This window comes from Haliotis cracherodii, unplaced genomic scaffold, assembly GCF_022045235.1.
Source record: "Haliotis cracherodii isolate W230 unplaced genomic scaffold, xgHalCrac1.p SCAF_17, whole genome shotgun sequence".
In the NCBI taxonomy this organism is placed as follows: Eukaryota; Metazoa; Mollusca; class Gastropoda; order Lepetellida; family Haliotidae; genus Haliotis; species Haliotis cracherodii.
This window is the reverse complement of record NW_027266272.1, coordinates 17,913,759-17,937,439: the sequence shown is the minus strand read 5'-3', so window position 1 is coordinate 17,937,439 and position 23,681 is coordinate 17,913,759. Positions and strand designations below refer to the sequence as shown.

General features: G+C 40.0%; 1 protein-coding gene across 2 annotated transcripts in view; it reads left to right on the top strand.

Annotated features, from left to right (window-relative positions):
* The first annotated feature begins 5,846 nt into the window (after nucleotides 1-5,846).
* The window catches only part of LOC139464931 (pituitary tumor-transforming gene 1 protein-interacting protein-like), a 35,566-nt gene continuing 17,731 nt past the window's right edge, over nucleotides 5,847-23,681 (top strand). For both annotated transcript variants that reach the window (XM_071246534.1, XM_071246533.1), the window contains exons 1-3: nucleotides 5,847-6,085; nucleotides 10,200-10,255; nucleotides 22,724-22,826. In XM_071246534.1, the coding sequence (XP_071102635.1) occupies nucleotides 5,914-6,085; nucleotides 10,200-10,255; nucleotides 22,724-22,826 (331 nt within the window). In that variant the 5' untranslated portion in view covers nucleotides 5,847-5,913. The remainder of the gene's footprint in view (nucleotides 6,086-10,199; nucleotides 10,256-22,723; nucleotides 22,827-23,681) is intronic.

Sequence of the window (23,681 nt, the reverse complement as noted above, 5' to 3'; positions counted from 1 at the left end):
CCGTTAGTCGCCTTTTACGACAAGCATAGTCACCAAGATATGTGACTTCCCGACAGGTGCTCAACTCCTAAACGTCATCAATGGAGGGATATCAACTGCGGGGGGACCATTGATGGTACCCATATCATTACCGTTGCACCGGCCATTGCCTCGACCGAAAGGGATGTTGCTCAGCCATTCTCCAGGCCACATGTGTCTACAGATATACAGTAAGCTACGGTTATTACGAACTCAAAGGGACCACTAATTCTAGTTCGTAATAACCGTAGTTCGTTATAAGCATATATACAGCATATATATATATATATATATATATATATATATATATATATATATATATATATATATATACAACAAATGGCCGGGACTGAAAAATAAGTTCGATATATCGGTCAGTTCGTTATAAGCGTGTTCGTTATAAACGTAGTTTACTGTATCACTACACACATTAACGTGTGATGGTCGGCCATGCCAGGGTGCATGATGCCCGTGTTTGGGGATCTCAGAGATTTACTTTAAAGGGGAAACCAATGATGTGTTCCCCTAGTTACCAAAGAAGCTCAGACCGCCTAGTGGTAGAGCGTCCGCCCGGAGAGCGGAAGGTCCGGGGTTCGATCCTCGGCCGCGTCATACAAAAGACGTTAATAGATGGTACTCGTTGTTGCCCTGTCTGGCGCTCGGCATTAAGGGGCTAAAACAAGGACTGGTCGGCTCGGAGTCAGTATACTGTGTCTGAGTGGGATATTCATGTTAAACTGCGGCATGGTATCTCAGTGAGCTAGCACTATCTATCGGCATCAGTCCGGACTAGTACAAGCAGCCACACTGTTCTCCTTGGTGATGTCATCTTTCCTCTAAAGCCCTGCTTACTGAAACCGTACACACATATAAAAAGTCTTACAGCAGCACAGAGGTTTTCAACGACAAGCAAGTCATGGCTCGGGCGACCATCGAGAACACCTTTGAGCTTTAAAGGGAAGATGGCGACATATCCATAAGGACTTGACCTAGGGTTTACCAGCACGGCTGTGAGGGGCGGTCGGGTAGGCTCGTGGTAATGGCGTTCGCTCGTCACGCCGAAGACCCGGGTTCGAATCCCCCGAGGGTACATTGTGTGAAACCATTTCTGGTGTCCCCTGCCGGGATGTTACTGGAATGTTGCTAACAGCGGCGTAAAACCATACTCACTCACTCAGAACTTTTGTGAAATGAGACACGAGAGATACATGGACATACAGGTGGAGTGAGTGAGTGAGCATTATTCCAGTATATCACGGTGGGGGACACCAGAAATGGGCTTCACACATTGTACCCATGTCGGGAATCGAACCCGGGTCTTCGGCGTGACGAGCGAACGCTTTAACCACTAGGCTACCCGACCGCCCCTACATACAGGTGGAGGCAAGCCAAGGTGACCATGACGATCATCATGATGGCGATGATGAACCTCTCCCAAGTGCAAGCAAGCAGCCTGCGTATTTCGTCAATGCGTGACATGTTTAGGGTTCTCAAATTTGTCTGTGGTATAATACTATGCGTCACCAATCCTCGTGGGACACCTTCCTCTGTGACCCGTGGAGATCCGGCGTAGAATAGGTCTTCAGCAACCCATGCCTGCCATAAGAGGCGACTATGCTTGTCGTAAGAGGCGACTAACAGGATCGGTGGTCAGACTCGCTGACTTGGTTGATGCATGTCATCGTATCCCGATTACGTGGATCGATGCTCATTGACCAGATTCGATTATTTCATACTGCCGCCATATAGCTGGAATATTGCTGAATGCGTCGTTAAACAACAAACAAACAAAACCTTCCTCTGTGCCATAAAAACTGATGATGATTTACATGTCGCAATTTGTATTATTAAACCTCTGAATAAAAGTACAAAGCCTCAATTACTTTTTTTGACACAGCAATATTCCAGCTCTATAACGGCGGTCTGTAAATAATCGGTCCCGTTAGTCGCCTTTTACGACAAGCATAGTCGCCTGTTACGGCAAGCATGGTTTGCCGAAGACCTATTTCCCCCCCCCCCTTTTCGTGGTGCAAATTTGCTTCTGTAGTATTAATATTCACGTGTGCAGAACCGTTTACATGACATATTTACTTACCCTAAGTAAATTTACGTACGTAAGCAAGTATACTTATGTAAGTGAACGTGTGCATGTAAATGAGGCTTAAGAGTGCAGAGTTGCGTCCCTTGGGCGTGTCCGAACCCAAAACGGCTGAGACCTGCATCATTTCGGGCTTTGGTCCTTCATTAAGCTGACAGTGATATAACTGGAAGGTTGCATACTGGTCACAGCTGAATTACACCCAGGTCACTCACCTCTTAAAGAACTGAGCTGGGGCCTTGATATGAGTATAATGGTGGATCAATTTCAGAATTGATATCCAGCAACCCGAGCGTCTAACGGGATCGGGTGGTCAGACAAGCTGAATCGGTTGAGCTCATGAGTTGAGCCCAAGATGTCAATCAATGTATTGTCTGGCCCAGACTTGATTATTTACAGACCACCATCATACGGCCGGGATATTGCTGAGTTCAGCTTTCAACAACAAAGCATTATGTATAATTTTTTGTCATTGCAATCACCTTACGAAGAGAATAAAAACAAAGTTTTTTTCTCTAAAGGATGTAATTATACATGTTAGCGTTAATTACTTAATATTCTGGACTTTTAACAAAATTAGCATTTAAACTTCTCCCCAAACCAACTGACCCAAAAAGTTAAATAAATTTTAAACGTTTCACATATTCCACAAATATATTTCTATTCGTACCTTCCCAACATCACTTGTTAGCCTAAGCTATACGAAACCCATAAGAAAGATAAAAAGGAAACAGGATTACCCCTACTCATGCAAGACAGGCGTTTATTCAAGGGCTTGTGGCGTATTACTTAAGGTTATTTCTGTGGGAGCCAGGAATCAAAGATAGCGACGCCGAGCATCACGGCAGATAGCATGACCAGCGCCTATAGAGAGATGGCACTGTGATTATATATACATCGATTATATACACATGTCTCAAGCAGTGCTCTCACACAAACACGTCCCGAGATTACGGATTAATCAATGCCTACAAGTCGTTAGAAAGAGATATTTTTAGAAAGATCTTGGTTTTAAAAAGAAAACCATTACAAATGAACAGAAATGTAAATACATGGATATTATCGTCAAGTTGAACTTGAACATTCATTTTTTTTTCACTTTTATGACATATATCTATAAAGCATGTATATTTGTGATGTATTTGATAGTTTATAAAGTTGTGTTTTGGCAGTGCTTCGACTGTTTTCAGCCTCGTAACGTTTCGAAAACTTTTTTTAAATTTTAAATTTAAATGGAAATTTCAAGTGTATACTTTCTTTTGCCCGGCAGTTTATCTAAAGGTTTATGGTTTTTATTACATATAAAGTCTACGTTTCACACAAGGCATCAAATACAACGTCTAACTGTCTAGACCAATCCAGAAAATGGGCACCTGATCACTGAACATGGAACCCCTTGGAGCCTTGTAATGGGCCTTTGTTCAAATATTTTGATATATTTTTTTCTTTTATCAGGAATTAACATGCTCGTCTTTTTATCAACTGATCACGCACCTAGGTGTTCATATCTTAGGTGAAAAGGGATGGAAAATATTTCAGAGGACCCACAGATCGTTCTGCTATAATGTTGAGTTTCTCAAGAAACCCGGAAATCCGGTCGGTGACAGTTGCAAACTTGTACATACAGTTAAAGGGAGACTATAGGCCCTGTCTGCAAACTCACATTTTGTTATGAATACTACTTAAATGGGAAGTGTACACGCTAAAATTGCTTTCTTTCTTATTTGAAACAAAACGCAATTTTAGGATAAGTTGATATCAATATTTAGAAATATACACTCATTTTTCTCACACCGAAAGTAGGAAGCTCAAAATATGTGTGGAAATGTTACAAGTACAAGAAAAATAGGTTGATTTATGAGTGAATTTGCCCTTTAAAAGAAGTTAAGGAACACCTGATGTTTTTTTCACAAGATAGAATAATTATAGCATAGTCACCAAGATATGTGACTTCCCGACAGGTGCTCAACTCCTAAACGTCATCAATGGAGGGATATCAACTGCGGGGGGACCATTGATGGTACCCATTTCATTATGGTTGCACCGGCCATTGCCTCGACCGAAAGGGATGTTACTCAGCCATTCACCAGGCCACATGTGACTACAGATATACAGTAAACTACGGTTATTACGAACTCATAGGGACCACTTCTTTTAGTTCGTTATAACCGTAGTTATAAGCATATGTACAGCATATATACAACACATAGAGGGGACTACAAAATAAGTTCGTTATATCGGTCAGTTCGTTAAAAGCGTGTTCGTTATAACCGTAGTTTACTGTACTTCTTTTGAGAAGTAGATGTATACATAAACGTATCAGTGGACGATTACCCAAATTACATAATATAATGTTTCAGTTTGACACAGGTCATTTCTTACTTCGTCTCGATCTAGACCAAGGGCACCAGATCACGAAACACAGTCATCCCCTAAAGGAAATTAATTTCGTTAATCCGGACATTTGTTAGTCCAATTTCACTTGGAACCGTACCCTCGGGATTATCGTTGGTTTGGTTGGTTGGTTGGTTTGTTGTTTAACGCCGCACTCAGCAATATTCCAGCTATGTGACAGCAGTCTGTAAATAATCGAGTCTGGACCAGACAATCCAGTGATTAATATCATAAGCATCAATCCACACGCAATTGGGATTCATGACGGGCATCAACCAAGTCAGCGAGCCTGACCACCCGATCCCGTTAGTCGCCTTTTACGACAAGCATAGTCACCTTTTACGGCAAGCATGGGTTACTGAGGACCTATTCTACCCCGGAAGCTTCACGGGTCTCGGGATTATCGAAGTTCCGCTGCATATATACTGAGCGAAAGAAATTAGGGATCATGAATATTTTGGGGGTATTTTTTGGTAATGAAGTCTGAGGTTTGTTTTAATGTGTTCGGTACATAAACATGTTTCATTATCCATATCGTTGGTTCGGTATATACGAACCTCCAGTCATTGAGAAACAGCAAGATAGTTCTCATTAAGTAGGCTATTAAAATGCCTGACTTTATATATCACCACACAAGTGAAAAATTAGATGTCTGTCCTTGTCTCATTATGTTCATTTTATTCATCCTTTCGGGCGGTCGAGTACTCTTGTGGTTTAAGCGTTCGCTCGTCACACCGAAGACCCGGGTTCGATTCCCGACATGGGTACAGTATGTGAAGCCCATTTCTTGTGTCCCCCGCCGTGATATGGCTGGAATATTGCTAAAAGCGGCGTAAAACCATACTCACTCACTCACAATTATTCATCCTTGCACATACAAAAACCGTGACAAGAATGTTTTATATAAGCAAGTTCGTTCTGTCCTTGTATAATAATAGTTGTTAGATATCCTGGTGTCATCATACGTATTGTACAGAATGAAGACCTGACCTGTCTATATCGACGGGGAGATCTGGCGTGATAGTGGTACTTTTTCATAATTTATAGAATAAATAGGAAATGTTGTTGAGTTAAAAGTACTGTAAATGTTTTTGAAGACTTTGTAAATTAGATTTCAAATAAAAATGATTCAAAGAAATGTTTGCGCTAGATAAAATATAGTTTTAAAGAACTATGTAGTTTAAGTTTTACATATTTAAACATCTAGCTGACAATTTACTGTATATAAGTTTTATATCGACTCCGTTAAATGACTAATCATCACATCGATAAAATAAGAATCACGCGACCGACAATACCTATGACGTTGTAAACAAACGGAAGTGACGTACTGCACAACGTTAGTGGTTTACGGACAGCCGGAGGCGTAGCAAAACATAACTAGGAAGGACATTTCAGTTAAAATGGTGACGAACAGATCATATTTGCTGGCATTTGCTGTCAGTATTACACTGTTTGCTATTGCATTCTCGGCCACCACAACTGCTCCATCGACGACTTCAAAACAACCAACTACGCAACCAAAAACGACACCAGGTCCAACACACCCTTCAAGTACATTGACACCCGAAGAAGGTAGCTATGGGCCTAATATTTAAAGTGACATGTTAAACATGCGTTATGTTTTCAGAATTACTTTAATTGCCCAGTTACAGAAGTTGAAAAACTATGCCAAAGTGAGGCAGCTAGCTTGCGTTGACTATCATTATCAAAGCGCTGCATGTTCGTCACGACATTTGACAGATCATGCAGTTACTAATTATAACTGTGACAGGTGACAATTCATTGGCGTATTCTTTGTTTGAGATGTTGGGTTCCAGTCATTAATGTGACCATTTGCGATGATGTAAACGTAGTAGTACTGTTACTAGTGATGTTAATTCATGAATCGTCTCATAACTGTTCCAACTTCATTGTAAACAATTCTTACAACAAGTACCAAATTATTTCACCTAACTAAACTTCTACTAGCTAACAATTTGTCCTGAAGCATAGAGTTAGTATTGTTCTTGACACACGCACAAACTGACTTGATATCAAATCAATTTTGTTGTTGTTGCAGCGAAAGAATCTAACAGTTTTAGCCCACTGGTCCTTATAATGATAAATATAGCAAAACTCTTAAAAAGGGCAAAGTTCTACTAGTCTAGTGGTTAAGGAGTTCGTTCGTCACGCTGAAGACCCGGGTTCGATTCCCGACATGGGTAAAATGTGTGAAGCCCATTTCTGGTGTTGACTTGTATTTCACTGATAACAGGATGAATAATGAGGATGAAAAAGCATTCATGCTTAGTTTTATACTATTGTATTATAAAATACCTTCAAATTTGAGAAAATAAGAACTTTAACCCAAATCCCAATTTTGAAAACATGATGAGTATTTTTCCAGTTTGCCTGCCAAGGGCACTTAGGTGCGAATCCTACATAAGTTTTCCCTGAGGCAGAAATCCTGTTTATTTGAAACATGGTTTTACTGAAAATATTACTATGTGTCACAGATCTGATCTTGCACCTATCTATACGATACGCAATTGTATTGTTATGGTTGGTCCTGGGCCCCCGAGGTTTGCTCCTGTGGTATTTAAAGTTGCGGATCCCCTAAATCTAAACGTCTAACATTAGCATTATGACAAGGACCCCATGATTTTCTGTAATACAGCAGCTTCCATTAGTCGACAGCATCAATGTTTGGGATGAGAGTTATCTCCCTGATAGGGGGAGCGCCAGTTTTAACCTGGAATCCCCACGGATCCCTAGGTTCAATTCTACAGCAACAAACCAGGACGTCGCAATTTAATTAAATTCAGTAAGAAAACTTTATGGATAACTTCTGGTTTATTGCATCTAGTGATGATTCCATGTAGATTCTTACACCGTTATCAAGCTGGAGTGACAATACCAAATGATGAGAGGTATATGTGCATGACATGTTGTGATTAGCAACAGATTAACAGGGACTTGTGTCCAGAGACCCCAACAAGATCCAAACCACCGTCTACATGAAACCTACCCATTCTGACCAGTACATTCACTTCAACCATTCCTCCCACCATTCCTCCTAAGTCTGCCATCATCTCCACACTGACCAAGAGAGCCAAGAACATCTGCACCAGCAACCTTGACCTTGACCAGGAACTTAAACATCTGCAGCATGTCTTCACCAATCTCAACTAGTACCCTACCATGCTACTGCTAGTGAAGAGGACCATCTCCATCACACTCTAGCCCAAACCAAAACAAACTAGACCAAAATCCGCCCCTATCACAATCCCCCTACCCTACCCTCTCATCAAATCAGCAGATTACTAAGAACCAAGAAGGCATCAAACCCACTGGCTCTCCATCTATTAGAACCACCCTCCAAGTTTATGGCCCAACCCCCTCCAACAACCAACCCCCTCAAAGGAGTAAGCTATAAGATTAATTGTGACAGTGGTGACTCGTACATTGCTGAAACCTCCCGCCCAGTAGATACTTGCGTCAAAGAACTTAAATCCTCAAAAGCCATCTTCCTGAGGCAGTGGAGTTTACTGACTGTAAAAGTCCAGTTTCCACCCTTGCCGAACTAGGCTGGAATTATTTTTTGGCTGGACTAAGAAGTCTGTGTAACCCAATCAAAATCGTGTAACGAAATCAACATTCGGTTCTTCAACTGCTGTGCAGATTCAGGTCGTTTGTACGATTTGTATAGCATGTGTACCGCCAACTTGGCATCAAAAGACATTTTCCAAATCTTTTCATGTTTTTAATCCAGGTGCTCAAGTTATTTGATCCACTGTGCAAATTAGGCCCATTTTATTACAATATAGATCTTGATTATTGATCAGATCATTTTGACTGGGTGCCGCTATTTTGTTTTGAGCAATTGCAAGTGATATGAGAGGTGGAATCTGATTGGTCAATAGGAGGGACATAGAAGGGGCATAACTCATAATAGACACTGGTGGCGCTACGGTTGAGCCCAGAAATTCCAGCTTCGTTTGGCAAGGGTGGAAACTGGACTTTTACATTCAGTTAACTCCCTAGCCTTGGGAGACAGGAAATCAGCCCTCTCCATCTTCCCGAGGCTAGTGAGTCTTGATCGTCTTGACTGGGCGCTGCAATTTTGTTTGAAGCAAATGCAAGTGATATGAGAGGAAGCATCTAATTGGTCCATAGGAGAGGAATATAAGGGACATAACTAGTAATAGCCACTGGTGGCGCTACGATTGAGCCCCGGAATTCAAGCCTAGTTTGGCAAGGGTGGAAACTGGACTTTTAAAGTCAGTTAACTCTCTTGCCTCGGGAAGATGGCCCTCTCAGACCACCAGCAAATGTCCCCTAGCCGTCAAATTCAGTTTCAACCAATTCAACCAAACACCAGGACTTCACCAAAAGAAAACTCGCAGAAGCTATAGAAATACGCTGTCACCAACTTTTGATCAACAGAGATCAAGTGGATTACATCTCGTGTGCCTATGAAGATCTGATCAAGCAATAGATTATTTTAATTAGGATCCAATCATTTGTTACAACTGTTTAATTCTTTTAATCCTTATCCTTACTGGACATCTGCCTTCTTCACCTGTGTGCTTCATTACCTGTGTGCTATTTGTTATTCTTACTGTACATTTTGCTCCATCCAATTATCTGTATGCAACTTGTTATCTATTACCTGTTGTGAAGGTTAATTTGCTTTTTATCACAACATGTCATGCATATATATATCTCGAAGAGCTCCAGATAAGCTTTTGGTGTTGTGGGTATTTTACCCATGCATTTTAAAATCATTGGGTATCAGTAATTCTATCTGGGTATTCAAACGAATGATCATGATGTAATTGTCATCGTGGAGTTTGGCAAGGTTGACGGAATGACCGTTTATAATTTCAAAATAAGTTGCTGATTTGCTAATCGAATACACAGGGTTACTTCACAATATTTTGATGATACCCACAAGTTTGATTTTTGTAGCGTATCTGTAATGTTTGTTGCGTATTTGATACGCTTGGATTTTATTTTACTGCATATTTCTGCATTTCTGATGCATATGTTACTCAGATGCAGAGCTTATCTGAAGCTCTGATCTCATCTCTTGGTTGTAGTCACTCCACTCCACTACATCCAAATGCTGCTATATGCAATAAACCAGAATTTGTCATCCAGAAAGTTATACGTTTTCTTACCATGTTACCAGATCATGAGAGTGACAGTCAGAATGTGTTTTTTAATCAAGCAACCTCGAAAAGGTTAACACAGGGTATTTCGAACAACGGTTACGGGCTGTAACAACGGACTCCATCAAAACCATCTCTACCTCTCGCTTCAATGGATAAACATTTGAACCAAAGAAACTTTCCATAGCCAGTGAGAATACTGTCACACAATCTCGACCATCTATTAAACATTCTAGAATGTTTTTTGTTCATTTTGCAAATTTGGAATATTCAAAATATTTCTCAAAATGTTGTCTGTAATGGAAGTGGATGAGTAGCTACTTTCTGATTGGCTAATGTCGACTTCATTTGTCGGTCAAAGTTCATGAAGGGTCATTCTGACATGAACCGTAATGGGATGTTCTCATAGCTTGTTTAGCGGTAGCGAGAACTGAGATCTGATTTCAATGAGACTGGACTCCCTTAATTTTGAACACTGATATAAGAAATTTACATGTGTACAAATAATTTCAATGTCCATCTCTTTATTTCAGAATGTCATGCCAACAACGGTTCCTGTGAGGAATGTATAAAGGCTGCTAAGAGTGAGGTATGTATTTCAAACTAATATATACTACACAACATTTGATAAGGACCACACCTGTGACTAAAGATGAGTCTTGGACAGTAGTCTGTCAGTGGAAAACAAAGATGCTTATAATGACATCAATCATTAGGCGGTATTATTCCATGGATAAACAGTTGATAACAACATTTACTACTCACTCATCATTATGATACCTCTACAACTTGCAACTGTATCTTGGCCACCAAACATTTGGGTCCTTCGCAAATGTTGAGTAGTACACATAAAAACGTGATTCGAACCATCAGCTATGAGTTTTTGATACGACCTAAACTTGGGTGGGTGGATTGAAAAAATATATTTATTTATTTCGGATGGATTAATAAATATTTTTTTGTACATAAAAACATGATTCGAACCATCAACAATGAGTTTTCGATACGACCTAAACTTGGGTTGGTGTATTTAGAAAATATGTTTATTTCTTTGGGATGGATTAATAACTAATTTTTTGTACATCCCTGATACGTCCAATCATTGACAAAAAAAAATTCACTGCTATTTGTCCCTGTGTAACCTCAGTTGATAAAGTGTGACTATGGCTGCAAAGCCTCTTGACTTTGAGATCATGTCCAGCAAAAGGGGAACGACGTAAGGCGCTATTTTGGTCTAACAAACAAGAAGGGCTGTTGGAAAGTGAAAGAAAAAACATGTATGTTAGTGGAAATATATTAACTTTCAAAATACAGACCCAAGTATCACAATATAATGCAATACAAAATTCCAGATGATACAGTCCTCAGATACGACCACATCTATATTAACCATTGTGTTTACTGGTCTTTGTTCTGAAATCAGACACTTTGTTTATTACTTCCCATTACTTATCAATGATTTTCTCAATCCGTTTACTATTCAGTGAGATAATGAACAATAGGGAAGAAAATATTGAACTTGTTGAGGAAAACTTGTTAATGTGCTAACCTACATGACCTGTTTGACCATTCTCCTGTCCACCTCTGTGGTCCAGTGGTTAGAGTGTCTGCCCAGAGAGAGGAAGGTCGGTGGTTTGATCTCTGGCCACATCATACCCAATCTCATTAAAATCAGATCTTAGTTCTTGCTATCGCTAAACAAAGATCTGAGGACATCCCATTATGGGTCACGTCAGAACGACCTTTCATCCAACCAATCAGAGCGTGGCTTACCAGATCATGAAAGTCGGAATGTGTTTTTATCCCCCTGGCATATAATGCGGGGGAATATAGCGATCAGCCAGTCTGTCTGTCCGTCTGTAAGTCCGTCCGTAATCATTTCCTTTTCCAGGGCAGAACTCGATAATAATTCAGTGTATTTGATCGAAACTTGGCATATCTATCAGTCACATACTGAAGTTGTGCCGTTTGCTATTTAGGAATTTTAGAAACTTTTATTTTTTACGTTTCCATGGTAACAAGTTGGACTTAGGTTCTATAAGGATGGTGTTCGTTTCCGGAGCGTAACTCAAAAACCATTAAATACTTTCTTACAAAACTTTGCATGTCTACCAGGCACATACTGAACTGGTGCCTTTTGCTATTTAGGAATTTTTTATATATTTTGTTTTTACGTTTCCATGGCAACCAGTTGGACTTAGGTTCTATAGGGTGGCGTTCGTTTCCGGAGCATAACTCAAAACCCATTCAAAACTTTCTTACAAAACTTTGCATGTCTATCAGACTCATGATAAACTTGTGCCTTTTGCCATTTAGGAATTTTAGAAGTTTTTTTTTTTTACGTTTACATGGCAACAAGTTGGACTTAGGTTCTATGAGGGTGGTGTTCGTTTCCGGAGCGTAACTCAAAAACCGTTAAATACTTTCTTACAAAACTTTGCATGTCTACCAGGCACATACTGAACTGGTGCCTTTTAATATTAAGGAGTTTTAGAAATGTTTATTTTAGAATTTCCATTGCAGCTATTTTGACATGGGCTAATCAGTTAGGGTGGCCTCTTGCCGACACGGCAATTCAATTCCCATAACTCTGTGTAGAAATTCAGTTTGGCCTGATTTTACATATTTTCCCCCTTTTTGTTATAAAAAAAGTATTAACTTGCATGAAGAAAGACACAAATAGTAACATACATTCATTATGTTTGTATTAATGTACTTTTGAAAAAAAAATAACAGTAATCTTGACTTAGAAAGGGAAAATGTTAAAAAAAATGATGCAAAACAGTAGGGTCATTTCAATTGGCAACTGCAAACTTCATTTGATGAATTTTGTAATAATACTTATATCATTAGAATCGCAAATGCTTAAGGAATACTATAACGCACCGTAACGCGATGATTTTCGCCAACTTCCATGTGTAACGCGGTGGCGAAAAAATATCAAAAGCAGGAGAAATGTGTTGGAATTGGTGGGCAAGCCATTCGCGCGTTCAAGGGAGATAACCGAGTGCGGCTTATTTACCATCAGCTGCCAAGAAGAAGAAGCGGCAATAAAATATACAACTCTAAGTACATCATCATTATTAAGCGTAATACAATGTTGCCTTCAAACAAAAAGACATTGGAGAGAGAATGAGGAAATTCTCAAAAGCTTTGACTGTCTCAGGTACCCAAGAAATGACATTTCGTTACATTTTGAGAGCTCTTTTACCGGATGTGCAGACAACTTGAGAGTTCTTCGACCGGATCAGCTGACTACTTGTGCCTAATGTCAGGTCTCATCGTATTGTCAACGCAAGTTACACCATGTGAATTAATTATGGTAATTCCTACAAACACAATCGTGATCTTTGCTGTAACACACAGGAAATGTTACGTAATGACCATGTCGGGCAGGTGTTCTGTTTATGTAATAAACTTGTCAGTGTCACCAAGTTGTTTTTACAGTGATTTATTGCACCTCGTTAATAAAATCAAAGCCAGCATTCCCTTGAACCCACGAATTTTGCAAGAGAAATTTTAGTTGTTTAGTTGTTTATGTTTATATTGTTTATGGCATTTTCTTGTTTTCATGAATTTTGTATGACAATTTTGATAACATGAGAATCGCAAATGCTTACGGAACACTGTAACGCGGGTGGCGAAAAAAAAGGAGAAATGTGTTGGAATTGAGACAGCAAATTTCAATATATTATAACCATGATAACGCGGTTGGTTTCCGTGGATATCGCCTGACAAATATGTATGTGGGATTTTATTATATGTAAATCTGCCGCCACACAATTGAATCGAAAATTACAGTCCCCAAGAAAATACATTTTCAGAAAAGATCGAAAGCAGGAGAAATATGTTGGAAATTAGGGGAGCATGTGGTATTTTATTAGCGATTTTAATTGTGACAGCATATATATGTGTGTGTGATGGCGATACTCACCTCAATGTTCCCTTCCGCCGCTTTATTATGTGGCGATACGGTACGGAATAATTTGAGCATGCGAAAGACGTTCGTGTGATGTTAGTCATGTCAGTCGGCATTTGTCGCCCCGAGTTATCGGCACGGACACGATGTTTAATGCCAGAATATATACATGAGAAATCTTTGTCACATGTGGTAACCAACCACGATATGTCCACGAAGTTCCATATTTTAAACATCCGCGCGATTTCCATCTGAAGAACGGTCAGAATATAACAATTCAGCAAAAACGATAAGCATTGTTGTAATCAGACCAACCATGATCCGGCAAAAAGCTTTATTCCGGCGCAGTGGTGACCTGGCATTACACCTAATTTGCATATCATGTGACACAACATTTCGTAAACAAACACGCTTATTCTGAAATTAGAAATGCAAGCCTTTCTGTGCGCTTTACATATTATTTGGCATAATTATTTAGACTGTATTGCTACTGGCTATAAATTATCGCCAACTCCCCGTTGTCGCACGGGATATCATTTTAATTTTGCTCGTTTTCATTAGAAGAAAGAAATATTTATCCGAAAATGATAAACAAAACACTAGTGAGGAAATATTTTTTTAAAAAACCCACAATAATCGCCAAGCTCGAATACAGTTTTATCAAAGACATGCGGGCTAACGCGACTAATTCACTCAAAAATTAAAAAAACCCACAATGACGCACTTCCGTTCTGGCATTGCTTTCTATCGGTCAGTCATTTCTTTCTCAAAATACAATTCTGGAACCTATTTGAGCTGTACATAGCATGTGTATATATCGAAATCCATAGTACATAAGATAAGCATGTAGAGATCGAATTTGGTTAATATTGGTTTGTCAGATTGCAGACGACAAATTGGTAATGTCACTTGTATAACTGAAGCGCATGCGTGATCACGTGGCACGCGAAAGTTCTAACAGAGATCAACTGAATCTTATTTCACGAATTGAAATCACGGAGTGACAGAAATGAAAAATAAATGACGATAACTGGTCGGTGACCAGTAGCTCTATCATGTCTACAATGAGGTCATGACACGACGTAAAAGTGATCTGTGCTGTGTATGTATTGAAATGTTCTGTAATGAGCATGTCGGGCAGGTGGTTCTGTTTATGTAATAAACTTATCAGAAGTTGTTATACAGGGATTTATGGCATTTCCTTGAATCCACGAATTTGATAACATTAGAATCGCAAATGCTTACGGAACAGTTTTTTAACTATTTTCGCCATGTGTAACGCGGTGGCGAAAAACATTTAAAAAGCAGGAGAAATGTGTTGGAATTGTGACAGCAGATTTCAATATTTTTAAACATGATAACCATGATGGTTTCCAAGGATACCGCCTGACGAATATGTATGTGTTGTTTTATCATACATATAAATCGAAAACAACAGTCGTCAAAAACGGAGATTACAAGAAAAAATGGCATACATTTTCAGAAAAGATCAAAAGCAGGAGAAATATGTTGGAAATTGGAGGACATGTGGTATAATATTAGCGATTTTGATTGTGACAGCATATATGTGTGTGTGATGGCGATGTTTACCTCAATGTTCCGTATCGACACTGCATTATGCAAATGCTTACACAAATGAACACACGGTTGTTTTCGACTATTTTCGCCAACCTCCATGCGTAACGCGGTGGTGAAAAAAGATCAAAAGCAGGGAAAATGTGTTGGGATTTGGGGGGCATGTGGAATTTTAATAGCAATCAAAATAATTGTGACAGCAGATTCAAATATTTAGAACCACGATATCGCGGTTGATTTCCATGCGTAAAGCATTACCAATATGGATCTGGGGTTATATTATATATGAAACTGCCGCCACACAAATAAAATCGATAGTAAAATCCCGACTGTCCTCATTGGATAAATGTTGCTTAAATATACGATTAGCAAGCATTAAATTCAAACGTGTTGCGCATATGTCTTTTACCCATTCCAACTGGTGGTTCTTTAAGGGACCACCAGTTGAAAAGGGTAAAAGACATATGCCTGGCGAATCATATTTGCATTACCAGTGGTGCTAAGCGCTTGCGGGCTTTTTTATACATGTTATAAGGCGCCGAGACAGCGACAACGAACTTGTGGTAAACATAGTTTCACGGAGTTTTTGCTCAGTTTAGTTACTGCATAAAACATTATGAAATCGGGTAAGTCGAAGTGAAACGGCGATTACCTTGATTACTTCCATGACTTACGCCGTGGCGAAAAAAGATAAAAAACCCAGGAGAAATGTGTTGGAATTGATGTGCATGTGGATTCAAGCAATTGAGATACTATGACATGCCAGCAACCCATGCTTGCCGTAAAAGGTGACCATGCTTGTAAAAGGCGACCATGCTTGTAAAAGGCGACCAACGGGATCGGGTGGCCAGGCTCGCTGACTTGGTTGATGCATGTAATCGATCCCAAATGCATGGATCGATGCTCATAATATTAATCACTGGGTTGTCTGGTCCAGACTCGACTATTTTACAGACCGCCGTCATATAGCTAGAATATTGCTGGGTGCGGCGTTAAACAACAAACAAACAAACGATGACATGCATCAACAAAGTCAGCGACCCTGACTTGGTTGATGCATGTCATCAATCCCAATTGCGTGGATCGATGCTCAGTATGTCAATCACAGGACTGTCTGGTCCAGACTCGATTATTTACAGACCGCCGTCATATAGCTGGAATATTGCTGAATGCGGTATTTAATATATGTTGTGTTGGAGGGAGCGTTATTTACATGAGCCAGTTTGGCCTGTTATCAAATCTCAGATGAATAAAATATGATTAACCCTTATTACATGTTGCGGGGTGTCTTATTTCATACAAAACCAATGTTCTTAAACACATCACCTTGGGTGAAACAGATTTATTTCCTTGTTTTTAGCGTCGATTTCATAATGCTTGCATGCGTATGGGATAACATAAGATTGTTGTTTGATATTGTTAATATGCTGTGGGGCATTTGATATTTACAGTCCACATGCCCACGGTGATTTTCTAATATATATTTCATATGCATACAGTACTTCTAGAAATAATGCAAATTCCTCAATCGGCATACACATGTGCCATACACAGGAAACTCTGTATATTTAATTATCCACTGTCTTTGGCAGTTATACAGTCATCCCCCGCGATAACGCGGGTCTCGGGGCCCATGGACGACCCCCGCGTTATTCCAATTATGGAATGTAGGTCGGGTGATAGTTGAACTAAAGAGGAGTCCAATACATGTACTGTATATGCACACTTGAGGACGTATGTGCATAAATGAGTAAGATCGATTTTTTGTAGAAGTTTTGATGTTCCGTTATTGTTAACTACTTTGACTGTTGGGCCCATTTGAATGCAAATATGGTAAGATATACATGAATGAAATAATCTTTTGGGCTTGAAATTTCATAACTTCGCCACAGATGGGTGTCCCGTCATGTCGGGATAGCGTAAACCACGCAAACAGTGCATTGTCCAGTGTCTGGTCGTACCCTGTCTTTTCCTGCTTCATGCCAAGGCCTCCGATTCTGTCTTTAGCCTGTGAATTTCTTTCTCTCTTGATCAACGCTGACTTCTCCGCAATGCTTGTCGTCTGCTTTTCAATGATGCCATGATGAATTGGTACAGAAAAAACTGGGAACTGGACTTTTATATACCCAGTATGATTTCAGCACTCACTTCTTCTCACTTTTAATGTTGTTTCAGATTAGTTTTAACTCTTGCATACGCGACAGCTTGATGTTCAAAACTAGTCACAGCAAAGATTGATTTGTTAAATTGATGAAGATGGAAGTCGGATCATAATTAGGTCCAGATACGGAAAACCTACGTCGTGTGTTTTAAACAAATAAAAATAACAGGTGTTCATTGTTGTTTGGATATTATTGTATTAGGTAATCCCTGTGCTATCACCAAATACGCGTAATCAAATGGGAAACAGCATGAAATTTATGGGAGCCAGTGATCACCCTGCGGTCAACTGGGATGACGCAATACAGCACGTGACTTCTCCATAAATGAACTTACCCCTCCACGTTAAAATATGTCGCCTCTTGTTTTGTTTACATTGACAAACAGGGGGATAACTGCACATTCCATCAGCAACTAATATATATAAAAAGCCAAACAGACCGTGCACGCGTTGGCACAATATCCCGTAGTTGTTGCCAAAATATTCTTCATTTCAGAAGGTATATATATATATAAACTTCATATATGAGAGAATCACGATTTCTTTCCGTGGTATAATAGTTGATGACACCACGAATTAGCCAAAGTACTATGTATCGACATCACAGGCGCAGCGTTTTGCAAGAATGCAACGATTACTTGAATCGGAATTCGCTCGATCGTTCATACTTCCAGTCACTGGCGAAGAATTGTGAAAGTGTAAGAGAATCGAAGCGAAGCGAAAATTAATGTATTGATGTCAATATCGAAATATTTTCTATATGATTGTATATGAACACATTTAACATTAATAATATACCAAGAATTGCCCAATAACATATGGAATTGATAACGGGGTAAAATATATTAAAACAAATTATTATCTAAAAATATTATGCTATTTTAATATAATACATTTTTATGCTGCTGTCACCCATCTTGAGTGCCTCATGTTTCAGTTAATTTAATATGTTTTATGTACATAAACATGTACAAAGACATGGACATATCAATAAGAGGTCTGATTTACTCCTAAACGTTCATCCAGTAATGAATGCGTCAAATTAACAGTGACAACAATAACGCGTCAGGCTGTACTTTACAATGACACAACCTTACGAGTTTCTTTGTCAACAAGTAAGGGTTAGTTTCTGGGATATGCATTAAGGCACTTATATCAACTTTTTACAGACGTGCACGTCTCGAATTCCTTGAATTGGCTGTATGGCAACGTGAACCCGGGAATGATTTTAATTGTTGACAATCGACCGTGCAGCAATATACATCTACAATATACTTCATCGCTATTAGGACCCGTTAATCCGACAGCCTCGCACTCCTGACATCGACACACCAAATTTGCAACGAACTGCTGAAATCACTTTTTAATTAGTCTCGTTAATCCGACACAGTGATCAACGTACTCCGTGGTCATCTGCCCGCGAGTACACAGACAAGTGTTTTGATGCGAGACGAGTCGGCGAGTAGCTGCTTATTTCAACGTCTGCAGAGATAAACTTGCTTAACAATAAACAATTACGGCTTTAAATAAACAAAACAGGATTAATCACATGCCTCGATTACCTCAATCTCATTAAACTCATATGCAAATTCTTGCAACCGCTGTGGACATTACAGGTCACGTCAGAACGACCTTCCGCGAAGTTTCACCGACCAATGAAATTACTAACAGGAAGTCGACATAAGCCACTAAGAAAGCAGCTTTCTAAGCATTTGCGGCACTAGTTTCAAATTGGCGACTTGCATTCCCAACTATGCCTTATAAAGAATTTTAAGTCAGACAAACAGTCCGTATCAGTAGTTTTTGAAAAAGTATTCCGCTAACATAGTAACATAACAATATGATTATTTCCTTTTTTAGTACAACGTGTTTGAATTGTTATCGAACGTGTAGTTGTCCGATTTTCGATCACGAACGTTAATACTACCTAATTTCGTTTATCCGACATAATTATATGCAACCAATAATGACGGATTAACAGGACTTGACTGTACAATGAACACATCCGACCTTAAGAGGACGTTTCACAGTGAAATATGCCCCGGTCACATTCCCACAACAAGAAAAAAAGTATCAACATAGTTTGCTTAGTGTTTGTTAAATTGTCGATTCTTCTTCTCATTGTTAACATAGCAAACCACATCGCGGTTGTTTGTTACACTACTACAACTAACTTGTGATTGTCATGTTTTAACATATTATTGGCAGCTGCTGTAGAAAATACCCATGTCCTTGAGTGTACATACAACGGTTCAAAATTACAAAACGTGTCTATTTTTCCGTTCTGGCCGACGTAATGTTAATTCATTGGACCTTCAAAACCTGTGTAGCATCGTTATCGTAACATTTAAATGACAACAAAATAAGTACACACTATTATTAATATCAATATCTTCGTGAAGATCCGGGTTAGCATGGTTAGAACTGGTCTTCAGCAACCAATACTAACGGGATCGGATGGTCAAGCTCGCTGCATAGATTGATGCATGTCATCGTATGCTCGTGAATTCACTGGATTGTCTGGTTCAGACTTGATTATTTACAGTCCGCAGTCACCCAGCTGTGCGGTGTTAAACAACCCCACAAAGAAACAAGTCACCTCGCCGTAATGAAGTCCGGGAGTCAATTATTGTCGGTAAACCGCAGTGCATTTTTTAATTCCAATAAATAACGGTAGAAACGATGAAACATACACGTAAACACGCGCGCACAGGCAACATTGTGTGTAGAAAACATACTGTCCACATGTTTTCAGAATTTGAAAAACCAAGTTGGCCAATGGAATTTATGCCCGGGTAAAAATATTTGCATAAAGCGAATTCCGACCTGTCGACAACGGACAAGTACGTAAACCATCTGTCTAGTCATTGAAAAAGATCATGTTTTCTTCCCCATTTATATTTATGTTTGATGTTATTATTCTTGCATTTGCTATAGTGTAAATTATAGCTTATGCAACATATTGTTGCCATAACACGCGCAATTGAACTTGCTACAAACACCCGCCTGAAACACGTGGTGCTCTTTGTGATGCTGATGTATCCCATAATTATTATTGTAAGTGCTCACCAATAAATGGAGCTGTTGATGACATCTGAACATGATTTCAGAATGAACATGTATATTTGGTGGGACTAAATATTTCATAAAGCAAAGAAACAAGACAACAGGCGTACGGATTTCTTCCGTTGACTTTTATTTCTAACATCCTCAAATAAACGATCAAAAAGATATGCCTTAACTGTTCCATGACGTGGATGAAATAACTAATCAGCTGCTACCGTATTTTCTTGAGTATAGTGAGAATTTTTTGTCCAAAAAACAGCTGTGTAGAAGAGGGGGCGCACTGTACACGAAATAATGAGTTTTTATAATTTTTTTCCCCATGGAAAGATATTGCCGTGAGCACGTAACACCGGAAATGCCATGTCAACAAATCCATACTGAAGTACGAAAATTAATCATGTAATAACACTGTCTGGCTATAAAAAGTGTTGTTTTTTTGTATATCTGGACTTATGCATGTAACTTATTTCATTAATTTGATTCAAAATTCCTTTTAATATTGTTTTAATTAATTTCGGCGAAATCGCGTGTGAAGCGAGCGGAAGATCGCGCAACTCACCTTTATTAACAGCAACCACGGTCAGATTACCGCTATTGACGCCTTGAAACGAACATTAATTGACAGAGAATGGATACATATATCATAAATGCCATACTTTGACTCGTTAAAAGTAATATTTGTTACAGTTTGACGATTCTATGTCAACACGTAATTCTCGCGATCACGTGCGCGAGAGCCTTGACAGTGACTGGTCAGACTGGTTCCATGTGAAAAAGAATTCCCCGGCAATAGCGATCAGCTGCTTCGCTAAGGGATATTATTATTTAAAATATGTCTAGTAAAAGCCGCAACTAAATTAACAAGATATTGGGATATATTATTCCTGATAAAAAATAGTTTCAGATACAATATTTGCCGTTCCTTGCATTAAAATACTGTAAAGTTATATATCATTGGGTGTGTCTTGACCGAATCACCGGTAGATTCCAAGAATACGTGTGTACAGCTGATTGCTGTGTCCGGCTTAATTGCCGAGAAAATACACAAGGTAACCTTAATCCCTGGATGTAAAACAACGCCTGGCAGAACACAAAATCCAATTTAAACGGTAAATAAACATGTCTGGTGATTTTTTATCTCAAATTTCGAATTTGTACTGACCAAGTTTTTCATCACCCGTTCGTTTACCGGAATTCGCTGAAGGGGTAGATATACGGTGTAATTTTTTTCTGCACTTAGCATTCGATTTTTCCCCCCAAAATACTGAATGCCCTAGATGGGGGTGCGCACCATACTCAAGAAAATACGGGTAATTGATAAAGGAAATACCCACACACATTGTGTGAACTCTCAACATCAACTGAATATTCAACTGAATGTCATATTAAATCGTAGACCATTCATTGTGTGCTATGATGAATAGATAAACCACTAAACTCGTGAAGTTCACGTAATAATTTTCAAACAATCCTGATAGTGCAACACGTCAATTCTAAATCACACACATTCAAGTACACACACGTCTTTCCATGTATTCACATTCACCCGCTAACCGCACAGGCCGCGGACAGCTAAACGAGCCTCCTGGTGGTAATGAAGGCCGGGAATCAACCAAGCGCTAACGGTGAAGTGACACCAATACACAGGATATTCAAAGTCCTTTTACACGCGCTTCAGTGACTTTGCCCACTCACGCGAAAAACCGGGTCCTGCAGTAGGAATTGAAAATCCACATCCCAAAGAGGCCACCCTGACTGCTAATAGAAATGTTGGGTCAGTTACCTGGTTTGGGACCATAACATGTTAAAATGGGTGGGCGATATAGATGACTTCGTTGACTATACGCTTGTTTCTTGTAATTTGTCATTTGTTTGCATAAAAAAAACCCACAGAAACACACGTTTTACTTTCCATTTCATATGGATGCGACCATGGTGGATCTTTTGTTGGTAAACAATGTATGCTTCTTAAAGAACATTAAACTCTTGACTCATTACATACAGAATTGCACATTTACTTGTGGTTACTTTACAGACAGCTGCCGGGGGGATATGTCATCTTTCTGATGACTCTTGTCTAATCATGCGACCATGAAATATTTAACATGGGGTATTCCGAACGACAGTTACAGGTTTTATGATTATATCCATACAATCTAGGCCATCTATTAGTCATTCCAGAATGTCCTTCTTATCAGTTTTAAATTTTTTAATCGAGAACACGTCAAAATATGTTTCGAAGCATAGTTGCCAGTTTGAAACTAGTGTCGTAAAGCTTGAGAAACCAGCCTTCTGATTGGCATTGTCTTAGAACTTATTATTTGCAAAATTTTCAGTGTTTCTACTGCTATACCGACCACACCTGCCAGTTGTACCCTTTGGGTGATGTCATCCCAAAAAACTGTGACCTGTCCAAGGCCAGATGGGGAGTCTGCTGGGGTGAGTAGTCCTGTGTCTTGGTGTGAGGAAGGGTGGGAGATGGGGAGTCTGCTGGGGTGAGTAGTCCTGTGTCTTGGTGTGAGGAAGGGTGGGAGATGGGTAGTCTGCTGGGGTGAGTAGTCCTGTGTCTTGGTGTGAGGAAGGGTGGGAGATGGGTAGTCTGCTGGGGTGAGTAGTCCTGTGTCTTGGTGTGAGGAAGGGTGGGAGATGGGTAGTCTACAGGGGTGAGTAGTCCTGTGTCTTGGTGTGAGGAAGGGTGGGAGATGGGGAGTCTGCTGGGGTGAGTAGTCCTGTGTCTTGGTGTGAGGAAGGGTGAGAGATGTCGAGTCTGCTGGGGTGTCTGCCGGGGTGAGTAGTCCTGTGTCTTGGTGTGAGGAAGGGTGGGAGATGGGGAGTCTACAGGGGTGAGTAGTCCTGTGTCTTGGTGTGAGGAAGGGTGGGAGATGGGGAGTCTGCTGGGGTGAGTAGTCCTGTGTCTTGGTGTGAGGAAGGGTGAGAGATGTCGAGTCTGCTGGGGTGTCTGCCGGGGTGAGTAGTCCTGTGTCTTGGTGTGAGGAAGGGTGGGAGATGGGGAGTCTACAGGGGTGAGTAGTCCTGTGTCTTGGTGTGAGGAAGGGTGGGAGATGGGGAGTCTGCTGGGGTGAGTAGTCCTGTGTCTTGGTGTGAGGAAGGGTGAGAGATGTCGAGTCTGCTGGGGTGTCTGCCGGGGTGAGTAGTCCTGTGTCTTGGTGTGAGGAAGGGTGGGAGATGGGGAGTCTACAGGGGTGAGTAGTCCTGTGTCTTGGTGTGATGAAGGGTGGGAGATGGGTGCTCAAGGGTGTGAGGGGGTGATGGAGACGTCATCCCACATAGTGG